Source organism: Thalia democratica, chromosome 4, assembly GCF_965202585.1.
Source record: "Thalia democratica chromosome 4, ktThaDemo2.hap1.1, whole genome shotgun sequence".
Classification (NCBI taxonomy): Eukaryota; Metazoa; Chordata; class Thaliacea; order Salpida; family Salpidae; genus Thalia; species Thalia democratica.
Window position 1 is genome coordinate 45,790,156 of NC_139168.1, and position 14,071 is coordinate 45,804,226.

The following is a 14,071-nucleotide window of genomic DNA, read 5'->3' on the forward strand; positions in this document are numbered from 1 at the left end:
ACTAGGTTAGACTTGTTTAAGACATATTCAAAAACTCATGCGTGCAAAACTGTTATTTTAAACACTGATAATAAACGTTCGAATTCTTATAACAGTTTTTATTACGGTAGTGTAGTTTATTAATTTTTTTTTTCTAGTTTACTTAAATGTAATGTGCTTATTTACTATGATAATTTTTTAGTTAAGTATTTAAACTTGATTAACAGCAAGCTTTTAGCATTTTAAACTTTTAATAAACTTAGGCTGGTTTGATTTTACTCAGACATTTTCGATTTTAAACTAGCAACTATTTTAAAGGCTAATAAACTACTTATAAGCAATTTTAATAAAGTAATTAAGCATAAATCATGTAAGAAAATATTTTTTACTTTTTTTACGATACAAACAGGTATTAGTTCTATTTACTTAACTAATTACTGATTTTTTTAAAAGTGCAAACTATTTAAAACGCGAAAGTTGTTTTTAAAAGTTATTGTTTTTTAAAATATGAAAAGGTGGTTCAAAATATAAAAAAGTATAAAGTGACCTATAGACGTTTTTCAAACACGGTATTTATAGAGAGTTGGGTTGTAATTAAATTAATAAAAGTATTAAGCTAATTTGATTAAGTTATTAAAAATATACAAACATTTCTTACGCTTAGTAGTTAGTAAATGTAAACTTTAAACCAATAAGTATGTATAATATAACAGGCATTTTTTGTGTAGCTTAAAGCCCTTAAAAAAATAAAACTGTATAAAAGTAAATTTTTTTCAGTTTGACTAAAACTAAAAGACTATTTCAACTTAACTAAAAATAAAACTGCGGCCCGCGAAGATTTTGGAAACTTGAAATTTGGCCCGCGAGCACCAATTGCCTGCCGACCCCTGATCTAATTCAAATTTAATTACTTTTCAAGTAAACATTTCAGGGTTTTTAGTGGTTTTTGTTCAAAATTCAAGTTTTTTTTCTCGAATCCTAGGTTTTTTGCCCAAGTTTTTAAGTTCCACCAGTTTCTTTGGTAACCCTGTTACCGATCTAAACATCCTGCTGTAAATGCTTTAAACCTAAAAACTTATTTGCACAAATTAAAGTTTTTTATAGATCTATTTATAATTTGTTTAAGTCTTAATAATGCAATTAATTTCACGTAATATATGAAAAATAAACGAAACTAAGTACAAATTAAATAAAATTACTTGTACCAATGTAGTATATTTTTAAGCATTATATAAAAATAAGAAAAACTTGTGTAAAAACTCAGAAAAAAAAAATTCAAATTTTATTATCACTACTGTGAAATAAATTAAAAATTTGTTACTCACACAATTAGTTCACCGAAATTGTGATTGATAAAACTAGTAAAAATAAGCCGATATAATAAAATTACTTGTACCAATGTAGTATATTTTTAAGCATTATATAAAAATAAGAAAAACTTGTGTAAAAACTCAGAAAAAAAAATTCAAACTTTATTATCACTACTGTGAAATAAATTAAAAATTTGTTACTCACACAATTAGTTCACCGAAATTGTGATTGATAAAACTAATAAAAATAAGCCGATATAATTTTTTTTAGCTTTATGTAAGTCAAAAATTATTAATAAGAAATATTGCTTTTTAATGTAAACAAAATATGTTAATTTTAGTTTGATTCAACACTAAACTTGATTTCTTCTTTGAAATTTAGGTTTTCTTTAGTAATTTGACTACATCCGCTTGGCTTGGATCCCTACAAATATATATATATATATATATATAATTATTTGGTTATATAAAAAACAATAGGTTTATACGACTGTTTCGTATATGAGATATATAACCTCACAAACTCATCAGTAAGCTAAAGTTAATTTACAATGTTAAACAGAAATTTAGAATTTAAAAATTTTATAATTATTATGACGTAGTGATAATGAAGTTTATTGTACAGTAAGTTGAGTTTGAAAAGATACGACAATCTTCTTAGTTTAAGAATTTATGCATTTTGGAAAGGTTGTATTAAAAAAATGTTTTAATTTATTCGTGTTTGCGGTTTAATTTAACTTTGATTTAATATTTAATGAATTTTAATTTATAATTATTTAATTTATGAATGAATAAATTTAGATTTATTAAATAGTAAAACTTAATCAAAGTTACAAACAACTGTTATTTAAGAGTTAAATAAATATTTATGCCATAACAAGTTTTATTTATTGTACTAAAAGTTAGTATAAAATACACTAGTTTAAAAAAAGTTTAAATTGATAACTATTTATTTTATGATTTTTTATGCTTGAAAAAATTATGGTTATAATTTGTAATTAAAAAGTAAGAAATTTAGTTTACAAGACAAATTAAACTAATATTGTGTTTTGATTAATTTCAAATGCAAAAACTTGTGTTGCTTAAATCCAATGTACTTAATTAATTTTGTTTGCATATCCCTTACATGAACAATAATACTTTAAAAAATGCTAGATTCAAATCAGCAAACTTTATATTCTATAGATTCAATAATAACATGTTTTAAAATATTTAGTTGTAATTGGCAGAGAAAAGAGTCATGAACACAATTTTTCTAATAAGGTGTCGTATTTCATTAAATAGAAGAATATTAGCAAATTTCATACACTAGATCCTACAAATGATACAAACAGCTGACTACATATCTATAGCAACGTACAATTTTTCAAATTACAAATTAATATTTAGTTACTTGCTTTAAAAATCGTCATTCATTTAAACTATTGGTTTTTTTTTTACCCTGTTAAATCTCAAAAATTATTTTAAATTTTTTAAATCTGTAAAAGCAAGTTGTAGCTTACTTAAAACGCTACAAAATAAATAAAATCAAGTTGTGAAATTACCCCCCCCCCCCCCCTACATTCTCAAAACCTTAACACTATAGTGCTTACCAAAGTAACTTCAATAGTCATTGAAAATTAAAAAGAATGAGAACTTTTTCTTTATTTTCAGATTAAAAAGCTTCTAAAAAATATATTAACAGTGTATGAGATTACTATTGTAACAGAGTTTCTAACAAGTCTATATTTTTTTTACTTGTATTCTGTTCTATTAGTTTAGAGATATAGTTTAAAAATTTTACAACAATAAAACTTACAGCATATGTATTACATATAAGCTGAAGTAGGTCCTTAGTCGCAGCTTGCTGGATAGCATCAGTATGTTCCTATTTGTTGGTGGTTAAGTTTAGCATTAATTTTAATTATTTTTATTAAAATTACAGATGTAAAAAATATATACATAATCTCACATTATTTACAACAATCCATGGAACCCAGGTCATTGCAGGCTGAAGGTTGTTAGTCTCCTCACCAGTTGCAAACATCAGTTGATTTCCTTCTTCACCATATGAGCATTTTTCAACACTTGACCATGATAAAGAACTTTTTTCTACACACTGTATTAAGGAAGAAGAAAAATTTTCGAAAAACAATTTATATTACAAATAAATAATTAAAAAAAAAGCAGATGGAATGATTTTTATTTATTTAAATTAGGCCATAGGGGTATAAGCCATGTTTTTTACAGGTTGATCTTAATTTATAGAGTCTTTTCTAAGCTTTAAGTTGCTTTCATTCGTTTTAAAAAATTCGAATAATTTTTTGAGATATGTCCATCGAGCCGCATAATAGGTTCCTTATGGGAAGGAAAAAATAAAACAGTGAAAAAAGACTACTTTATCTAAAATCTATCTCCTCCTACATTTTTCAAGTAATCTTCTTCAAACTTTCACAGTCTAATCTTTATACAATAACAGAAAAAACGTTACTTTGATTTTTTTCTTAAGTTTTTGTCATAAACTTTTATTTTTATAATTATTAAAATTCATAAGTAACATTTTTTTCTTTTAATATAAGGAACATTTCCTGAAAATTTGAATAAGATTACTTGAAAAATGAAGGAGGAGATAGATTTTTAGTGATTTAAAAGATTTCTGAGAAAATGGACTCCAAAAAATTTGCGGCCCATACGTTTGTATCAAAACTTTTTACAAAAATTAAAATATCTCATAAGTTAAATGATGCTTTTGAATTTTATAAAAACTGGCTTTTAGTTTGTACTTAAAGCTTTCATATAAATGCCAAAATTAATTTTTGTAAAAAAAAGTTACTGCACAGAGAGCAATGAAATTTTGTATATGTTCTATTGAATATTAAAAAAATCTTACCTAATTTTATTTTTATTCATACAGTATTTATGACGTCTTCTAATAAAGTCTGATTATTAATAAACTAGTACACAGTTAATAGTTAAACTAGATAACTATATGATGCAATTTTGTAGTTGATAAATTCAATTTTAAAAGTTTTGATAAAAGTAAAATTATTAATAAAAACAAAAATAAATCTAATAGCTTAGAAAACAATTCCAGGTAAGTATATAAAAAGACTTATGCTAATGAATTCCATAAACATATACACATGAAAAATTCAAACCATAAAAATTTTATGAACCACAATAAATTTAATTTCTTTCTGATCAAATCGATCTCTTAACGAAAATAAAATATTTTTTAGCAGACGGAATTGAAAACATAACGGTTACTTAGTATAGCTATACTAGATACTATTGTGTTTAATTTAGTTTCCATAGCTCTTTTGATACACATATCATTTACGAAAGTAAATTATGTTTGTTTATAGGTCAATATAAACCAAAAAATAAATTTGTAAGCTTAAGAAACTTACAAGAAAATAGTAATTTGATCATTATACTTTATATTGTTAAATTTGTGTAAAAAAGCTTACTGTTAGGAAAAAAAACTAAACAAACTTCTTGTACAACTGCCTTATGGCGTCTTTTCTCTTCTATGCAGTTGATAATGGGAAGATAAACATCTGCAACATCTTTACTTTTGGCAATTATACAATTCTAAAAAAGAGTTAAAAAAACTTTTATTAAATATAGTTTTTCTAATTGATCTAATAATAAATAAAAATATTTTTAAGAGAAAGAAAGTTAAATAAAACCTATTTCAACAAAATTATTTTAAACTGTAACAGATAACTGACACAAAATAAGTCATTATTTTAACTGATTAAATTAAACATATAACCTAGTAAATATTAATTTAGATTAAAAGTGGTTTATAAACCTCAATAATGTTAACTTCACATTCATCAGCTCCATGCTGACATCTGAAGAAGTAAGATCCATTACTCAACTTGTAAGACTGCAAAAAAACACCTTTGTTACAGCTTATCAAAATTATTTGCTATAAAGCAACTTCTAATTTAGATTTTTTATAAATGCTTTTTAAAATTTTTAGTAGTTAGTGAAAAATTATAAACGCTTAAACAACAGCATTTAAATTTTGTTAAAAATTTTTTCTAAAGCTACAAATTTCAAAACTTATTAACAATTTTTATAGACACGTTAAAGCTTAAAAAACCACAAATTTGTTTTGTTGTTACTTATACTAGATTGGTTTGAAAATATGCTTAATAGCTTTAAAATAGATCTGTGTAATTAAGTTTAATCAAATATACCCTACTTACATGAGCTTTTCCATATGGATATAGAGTAAAAGTGAAAATTTCATCATCTTTGAGCTTTTGCCATGCTGGATACAGTTGATTAGTAACAAAATCAATTGAATCTGGACAATATGATTCAAAGTGTACATCAACATGAACTGTTTCTTCATTTACAGCTAAACCTTTGCATTCTTCAAGAGTCTGTTTGAACAACAATTATAGCACATAGTGATAATTGCACATATAGTTATAATATGACTCCTATGTACTGAGCTTGACTGCAAAGTACAGTTTTAAATTTAAAAAAATTACTATTTACATAGCACCTATGATAAAAATTTAAATTTAAATCTGTTTTAAACAAAGTATAACTAGTTAAACAAACTTATTCTTTTATGTAAAAACTATTTCAAAAATATTTTTGTACAAGTTTTGAGTTAAACAGTAACCACTAAAAACCAGTTAAATGTACGTTACACAAAATATCTTTAAATATATAAAAGCTGTTAATTAAAAACTATTTAATATTTATTGGTATTAAATTCTTTTAATATTAAATTTATTTATTCTAAAATACAAAAATAAATTGTAAAAAACTCAGCAGAGTAAAACTTTTTATCATCTTAAAAAATATAATTCTTTATTCTTTAAGTTCTTTAATGACAGACTTAAAATATTTAATGAAACTTTAAAGATGAAAAAAACTTAAAATACATTCAATCAATAAAATTGAGTCTAACTTACACTGCATTTTTTTGCTTTTTTCATTAATTTATTATGAAACTTAGGTGAAGTCTCATAAGAAAAAGCACTGCAAACAAAACAGAAGAAACTTAATTTTAATAAAAACATTTTATTTTAACTCAAACATTCAATCTATGACGACATATATACAAAGTGCTTAGCTGAGAAACAAACATATGTTATTTTAGCAGACTATTGTATAAGTGTATTATATTAATTATTAACTTAAATAATCTAACTTGAGTTTCAACTAAGCATAGAGCTAATTTTGAATAAAGTTAGAAGTTGATGTTTATTCAGTAAATTAAAAACAATTGCTAAAAAAATTAACAGCATTTTCAAGCGCATACAACAGAAGCTCTTGTGTTGTAACTTCTAAAACAAATATTTATATTTTTAATGCTTTTAAATAGTGTTTAAATAAATAAACATCACAAAAACTATTTTATATTGTCTGGTTCAAAAGAATAAGTATTCTGCTAGTCTACTAATAAATGGTTAAAATTAGCTTTCAATCAACTTAGGTAACACAAATAAACTTATTCTGAAGATTAATACTGGTTTCAAAAGTAAAATAAAACTAGTACAAACTACTTCGTATCTAATCAAACAGCCTTTATAAATACTTCATTTCGTAACTTGCAAAATTTAAAAATCTTCATCAGTCATGTAGACTTTAAAAAGAAATATAAGAAAATAAAAATGTCCAACTTTAACTTACTAGCTTTTTTAAAAATTGAGGTAATAACAATTCAAAGCATGCAACTATTTAATGGTTAGAAACAATTTTTACAGTATTAGGTTAAAATATGTTTAGATACTACCTTATTTTTAAAGGGCAGTATATTTTTTTACACCAGACCATGATGTCATTTCTACTACTAATGGAAATGTAAATTGCTGACATAAAAACTTATAAAATTAAACAACTAGGAAAATGTTTTAGTAGCTTAAAAAATTTAAAAAAAAATTGGCTAAAAACATAAATTGCATTTCCAATTAGTAAAAAAACTGACAACTGAAAATTATATTTACTTGTTCAATATATTTTAATATTTTCAAGTAAGTTATTTTAAATCAGTTAATATCTCTATACTATTACTGTGCAGCAAAAACATTAGTAGCTGTTATAGTTATTGTTAAAGGCTTTGTTAACTTGTCTTACTAATCTAAACTGATGATTTAATTACAAATGACAAACTAGTGATAAAATTATTTTTTTTATGCATTTAATCATTATAATCAAGAAAACTTCCGCACTACTTATAATTTTTTTTGTTATATCCAGACTAAACTTTTTTTTTTTGGTAAAAAAACATCAGTCTCAAACTCCACCCCTTGCAATGATAAACGCTTTCTGGGGAAACTAATATATTATTTTCTTAGAATTTGTTCTATTTACCAAACCTTATAATTTAAATACAATTTCTAGTTCAAGACTAAGGATTAATAACATCTGGTCAAGTATAAAAAGGTTAGCTTGAAAAACCTCCGAGTCACTAGTTTGAAACAACCTAAATACACTTTTAGTTACTCTGACTTGGTCTTCCTATTTTGTTACATTTAATAAAAATAACTTGCTTTGAAATAACAAAAGGGGAATAACCAAGTCAGATTAGCTTTAATTATTTTTCGGATGTAATAAAAAACACTTGCTTCAAACTAGTATAAGCTCTTATTTTGTGTCAAACACTGGAAGTTTTTATCATTATTTAATTAAGTAATACTTCAATATGTTTACAATTTTCAAAAAGTTTTTTGAGTAGTTATTTTACTTGACTATGCATACTAAGCTTTTGGAAGCTGAAGTTTCGCAGATATTCAAAATCAGATATTCGTATTTTTGAACATTTATTCTCTATAAACACGTTTTCGTAAAAAAAATATGGAGCTTACAATTCTTATTCAATTTAGATAAAAAATGTCTTAAACGATTTTTTTTGCTTTGTAGATAGGACATTTTCGGTTTAGATTAAATGTAAGTCAAAAAAAAAAATAATTGAATTTTTAGGTCAATTTTTTTTTTCAATATAAAACAACTAAGTTTCGTAAAAAAATGATAAAGCTTACAATATTTTTAGACAAAAATATCCTAAACGATTTTTCTTGCTATGTATATAGAACATTTTCGGTTTAGATTAAACAAAAAAAAAAGTTATAACTTAAAAATCAATCATTTTTTTCCGTCAGTTTTCTTAAGAACTTTTTGTCCTGCCATTTGTCTTGCTTTTAAGATATTTGAGATTTTTTGTCTAAATTGAATAAGAATTTTAAGCTCAATAAACTTTTTACAAAAACGTGTTTATAGAGAATAAGTGTTTAAAAATGCAAATATCTGGTTCTGAATATCTGCGAAACTTCAGCATATCTAAGCTTTAAGTTTCTATTAAACTACATTAAAAAAACATTTACCTCTTTTTTAAATTTCACGAAACTAAGTTTAAAAATTGCTTTTTGAATGTTATACGCTTCACTTTACTACTTATGTAGGCGTTTTGACGAAAATACCTTATAATTTTTAACTATCTAAAACAAAAATAAAATATATCATGAAAATTAGTTTTAAATACACGTATAAAAAGACTAAATATCTGGGTACTTTTAAACAAGTAAAAAATGTTATAATTAGTTTATTGAATCCGGTGTTTTTTTTGCAAGATCTGGAACTCGTTTAAAAAAAAGGTCTGGCCGGATTCAATTAATCAGAAAAAACATGAAATAATTTTAATAGTAGTATTTTGTAGTAGTGAACAAAATTAAATAATTTTTTATGTTAAGCGCGTTTTGATTGAGATCAGCAATCCATTTTTAAAAAAGATTTGTATATAAAAAAACTAATCATGTACAAAATCTACAGAAATAAAAACAATAAAAAACTCAGCGATGCAATAAAAAAATTAAATACAAAAGGTAAATAATTAAATTATAAAGTAAGCAAAGTTTATTTTGACTTTGTTTTTTTTAATGTTTTGCTTGGATTTTTTAAAGTGTAGCTTTTATAAATAAACAAAGAGCCTAATTAAAATTTTTACCACAAAAACATTTCTTTTGTAGTGTTAAAAAAGTACTTTCAAGGTGAAAAGTACCTTGCGGTACGCATATTTTTGTTATGGAAGACCGAATTTGGACCGTGGACCGTAGTTTGCCTATCCCTTGTCTAATGCCTCTATTCTTTAGAGAATTTAAAAACAAAGCATGTAATTTTTTTGCAACATAGTATCGATTTTAAAATTTATATAGTTTTAAATTTTCTAAAGAAAGATATAAATATGCTATAAAGCTTTTTTTTTAGATTTTGGTTACTTTATTGAAACTATATTACTGAATCAACTGCTTGTTATTCAATTTGCACTAATATCATTTCTTAGTATATTTTATTGTTAACAACTTAATAACTCTTTGACTAACAACTTCTAAAATGTACAAGGTTAAGGTATTGTATTAATGTAAAAACTGCAATCACGAAACAAACAAATAAGTCCACAGGATTTTTTAAAGCTAGATTTAATCCAAAGAAGTGTAGTATAAATAATTACAAAGGGTCTATTTTTAAATTCATTAACAAAAGCAACAAAAGCAACAAAAGTGTCAAAATAAAAATTGGTAAATTTCATTTCAAGTAAAGCAGAACTTACCAAAAAATATAAGAGTTCAATTTCTAACCTGAAAAGGATACCCATAGTCTAAGTTAAATAAAAAAGTAGTCAAAAAAGTTATAAATGTTTTTTTTTTACCTTTAATATAGATAATTAAAAAAAAATTTTTTTTATTGTTATGTACATATTTTTTTATATCTTTTGTTTATTGGTAAAAAAATTTATAATATTTAATGTGTTTTTGTTTCTTCTGCGTAGCATAAAGTTCATTTTTAAAAGTTATCTAAATTATTCCCACATCTATAATCTTTTTACTACGATTTAAATTACTCAATAATTGCTGATTACTTTGACGGTTAGTTAGTTGATAGTTATAGTCGTTATCAGGGGTCGGCAGTCTTTTTTAAGCTGCAGGTGATTTTTCTTATAAAAAGTTGCTTTCGGGCCGCACTTTTAAGAAAAAAGTCGCACAAAGGCTGCAGTTATCTTATATAATTAAAATAAGCATTTTTTTTTGCTTTTGGCGCGCAAGCTGCAGTTTGCCGACCTAGGATGTTTAGTAATTACATTTACTTATTTAATTTAAGTACTTTGTTCTTACATATACAACACTAGTTTGTAGTTTTGTACAATTGTCCTGAGTATATGTTATTTTTATCTAGATACTGTATGAACAGACTGTTGAAAAAAAAAACTATTTTTACACAAAGTCTTTCATTAAAATGCTTATAGAATATAACGCAAGAAAAATTCATTAAAAGTGATTTTTACCATGTAATTTATTAAATTAAAAACATTAATCCTGACAGATAACTTAACAAAATTAAAAAAAAAGAAATAAGGTTATGTGAAAAATGTTGTCGTTTCTTAAGGATGCTAGCCATTCTAGCTAATTAATGCTATGAACCTGTTCGGATAACTAAAGCTAAATACAATACCTTATTGTTTTAAATATGGCAAGTCAAAGTTTATTTTTAATTTTAACTTAATCAAAGTTTTTTTAGGTTTAATAAATAACTTATCAATAGATTCTTCTCGTAAGAATATACAAAGTTGTTTTGCACATTAAAAGTTAAAGTACTTCGAGGTATTCTCTTTCTCAATAAACTTTAAATTATTCGGATTTTAAGGAATCACTTGAAATTAATTGCGCTTTGAACCGATTTTAGAAACATATATCTTAATATAAAAATATATAAAAATCTTTTTCAAATACTTTTGGTTACTAAATAAACTTAGTTGAAAAAATTAAAAATACTGATAATACTTGTATAGGTATTGTTTATTGAAAAACAAAATACGCTTTAGTTATTTGGTCGTAAAACCTGGTGCATGAAAAAAAATTTCGGTTATCGAATCGCACACCATTTGGGTACCCTTTAACTTATTATCCGGGACATGTTTAGTTAGAAAGCTAAGTTTACTTAGGTTATTTTATGAAAAGTAGAAATATTTTTTTGTTTCAAATGTAGTAACTTTGTTAAAAAATTAAATATAATTATTGACAAATTTTATTTCAATAAGTTAAATAACTTATGGATATATATCTTTTAGAAAATGAAGTTTCTAAAGATGTATTTACTAGCTTTTGTTTGTTTCTTCGTTTTGTACAAAGCTATTTAACCTAATAAACACTAGTTTTATTTTGATTGTTATACATCAAATCGTGAAAAATTAAATAAAGTATGAAAACTTAATTTACTTGTTAAAAATCATTTTTTTGAAGTATACTTAAAACATTCATATAAAAATACTATAAATCGCGTATTATAAATGAAAAAAAAAAAGTTGAACCGTATAAATTTATCATTATATTCAGATTTAAAAACATTCTTTGAATTTAAATGGATACTCGTTACCATAACTTATGTTTTTTATTCTTTTTTCGACTTTTCTTTTGCATGGTAAAGCAGTTATAAACTAGGTTTAAATAGAATTAGCTGTTTAGAGTTTTTTAATTTTTTAACCTTAATTCGTCAAGACTAGACGCTTGAAGTTCAAAAACGATATAATTTACAATTGCTAGGTTTACGCCATAGTAAAATTGTTTTAACTATCATGGCGTCAACTGCAGATCTAAGGCGCTGCTGATTGGCTGACGTTTTACTTATTTTTGCTTAAAATTTTAATTAGTTTTTCTTTTTTGATTTACTTTTTATATATTTGGGTAAGGTGAGTTAGGGTTGAAGTTATAAATTTAAAAAATTGGGTAAGGTAGACTAGGGTTAAGAGTATAGATGTTCTTAATATAATGCTGTTTTACCACTTTACCTCATTTGCATAATAATATCAATGAAAAAATTCTAAACCTTGCTACTGCAGCCGACCCACTATCATGAAATACAAAAATAAAATGATTCTCTTAATAAAGATGTTTATGGCATTAACTTTATGCACTAATGCAAAATAGCGGTGATCCGTGGTACGTAAACAAAACAAAAACCTAATACAATAACTTTGCACTTTTCATAAAATGTTAAGGTTTTTTTTTACATGGTAGATTATATCTAAACTAAAACTAATAAAAAAATGTTGTGATGTTTTAAACTCAAAGTTGCAACTTATACAACTTGCACTTTTGTATTGATCTGTTCGGTACTTGAAACTTGTTTGAAAAAAATATATTTGTCCTCAACAATTAGTATTGCTTTTTTGTTATCAAAAACTCTATAATAACTTGAGGTATTTATCAACAAATAACAAAAAAAATTACGCATCATCAGTTTTATATATATAAAAAGTTGCATCTGTCGTGTATCTTCTTTTTTCAAACTATGTTTAACATACGAAGTCAATTCACTGTAGTTTACAATAAACCTTGCTCTACGATTGAAATTTTGATTTTGAAACGGTATAGAGATGTCATTTCTAAATTGCTAACTCAAAACTACGTCCATTTAATCTAGTTCTTTTACGGTTCTCTATATTTAAAGTTTCCGTTTTCTAACTCTAATATTTTAAAAGTTTATTTATTAACGAACCTACCGGCTAAAAGAGTAAAAAAAAAATTTTCAAACAATTTTTTAGACGAAAAAGTTAGAAGGTAGACTTAAGAATTGGTTAAGGTTTAACGGATAAAGATTAAGCACAAATTAAGAAAAAGATTTTGTCGCTATAAAATGTTATGTTAAGGCCTAGGGGTTTAAAAATGGAGTAAAATAACTCTTTCAGAGTTAAAACACAGAAAAAGTTTTAGACTTTTTTTTAATGATTCTATATACCATTTAAAGTTTTTATATTTTAGAAGTTTAAGATCATTAATGCCAATTTTATTTTCAGACCTTATTTTGATATAGATTATATTGTTCTATCAACTTTAAATTTAAACAAAGTATTCACTAAATAAAAAGCTTAATACAAATCTAATAATGACTAATCAAATTTTATTTTACAACATCGTTTATTAGAAAATTTTGAATTGAGCTGCTTTATGTTTTACTTTTTTTAAAGGATTATAATATGGAAAATTAGTTTATAGTTTTTTTACAATTTTTTTATCAAACTATTGTTAGATACATAAAATTAATGGATTCAAGTTTCAACTTACAACATATACTTTTTATTTCATCTTACATGGTCTAATTTAGCAGTCAATTATAATAAAACATATATAAACTTTCTATAAAAACAGATTACTAAGTAAGAGCTTTTTAAAACTGTCGTAAAATATTTCCTAAGCATTTTAGATCTAGTATTATTTCGCTGACTCATTAACAGAAAAATAGTAATTTTACATTTTTAGTTAAAAATAAACAGTATAAATTCCAGTAAATGTTTGCACAAAATGACGTCAATATGTTTGATCAGTGATATTGTGATACAAACTTAATTGTCATCCTATGAACATCTTTATTATGAAAGTAGTTTTTTTTTCTATTTGAGCTTATAAATAAAAAAATGTTTCAACATTTTTACTATCAACAGTTTTTAATAATTAAAACTATCAATTTTAACAACAAAATCATCGTCTTTTATGTTTTAGATAAGGTAAAATGGAATCAAATAGTTTTTTAAAAAACTACTGCAACTCAAGTATTTGGGTAAGAACTTTTTTTAAACATATTGTTTTGTTTTTTCAATGAAAGAAATTAAAAAAAAAAGTTTTAGCTTTTTTTATAAGGATTAAACATAAAAGTTTTACTATTTTTGGAAAAAATTTTACTAAAAATGTAAAGTAGCCTATTTTTATTTTTAAAACTATGTTTTTTTAAAATGCTGTTTTTACTTCTAAAACGCTTTAAATGGTCAGATTTAATTATCAAAA

At 24.1% G+C, this 14,071-nt stretch overlaps 1 protein-coding gene across 1 annotated transcript; it reads right to left on the bottom strand.

Moving 5' to 3' along the window:
* Positions 1–1,317: 1,317 nt before the first annotated feature.
* On the bottom strand, positions 1,318–6,345 carry LOC145833390 (gamma-interferon-inducible lysosomal thiol reductase-like). The gene is made up of 7 exons (XM_082940570.1): positions 6,212–6,345; positions 5,489–5,668; positions 5,086–5,163; positions 4,764–4,862; positions 3,241–3,387; positions 3,088–3,156; positions 1,318–1,713 (listed from the first exon to the last, which is right to left on the bottom strand). Exons 1-7 carry the CDS (start codon positions 6,317–6,319, stop codon positions 1,627–1,629), a joined length of 768 nt encoding a protein of 255 aa, XP_082796696.1. The 5' UTR covers positions 6,320–6,345; the 3' UTR covers positions 1,318–1,626.
* Positions 6,346–14,071: the final 7,726 nt, after the last annotated feature.

Coding starts and splice junctions, on each gene's coding strand:
- LOC145833390 (XM_082940570.1), bottom strand. CDS start 6,319: ATGTTTTTATTAAAATTAAGTTTCTTCTGTTTTGTTTGCAGTGCTTTT. Junction 5,164..5,488: donor ATCCATATGGAAAAGCTCAT/GTAAGTAGGGTA, acceptor GTTTTTTTGCAG/TCTTACAAGTTGAGTAATGG. Junction 3,157..3,240: donor CATGGATTGTTGTAAATAAT/GTGAGATTATGT, acceptor ACCAACAAATAG/GAACATACTGATGCTATCCA.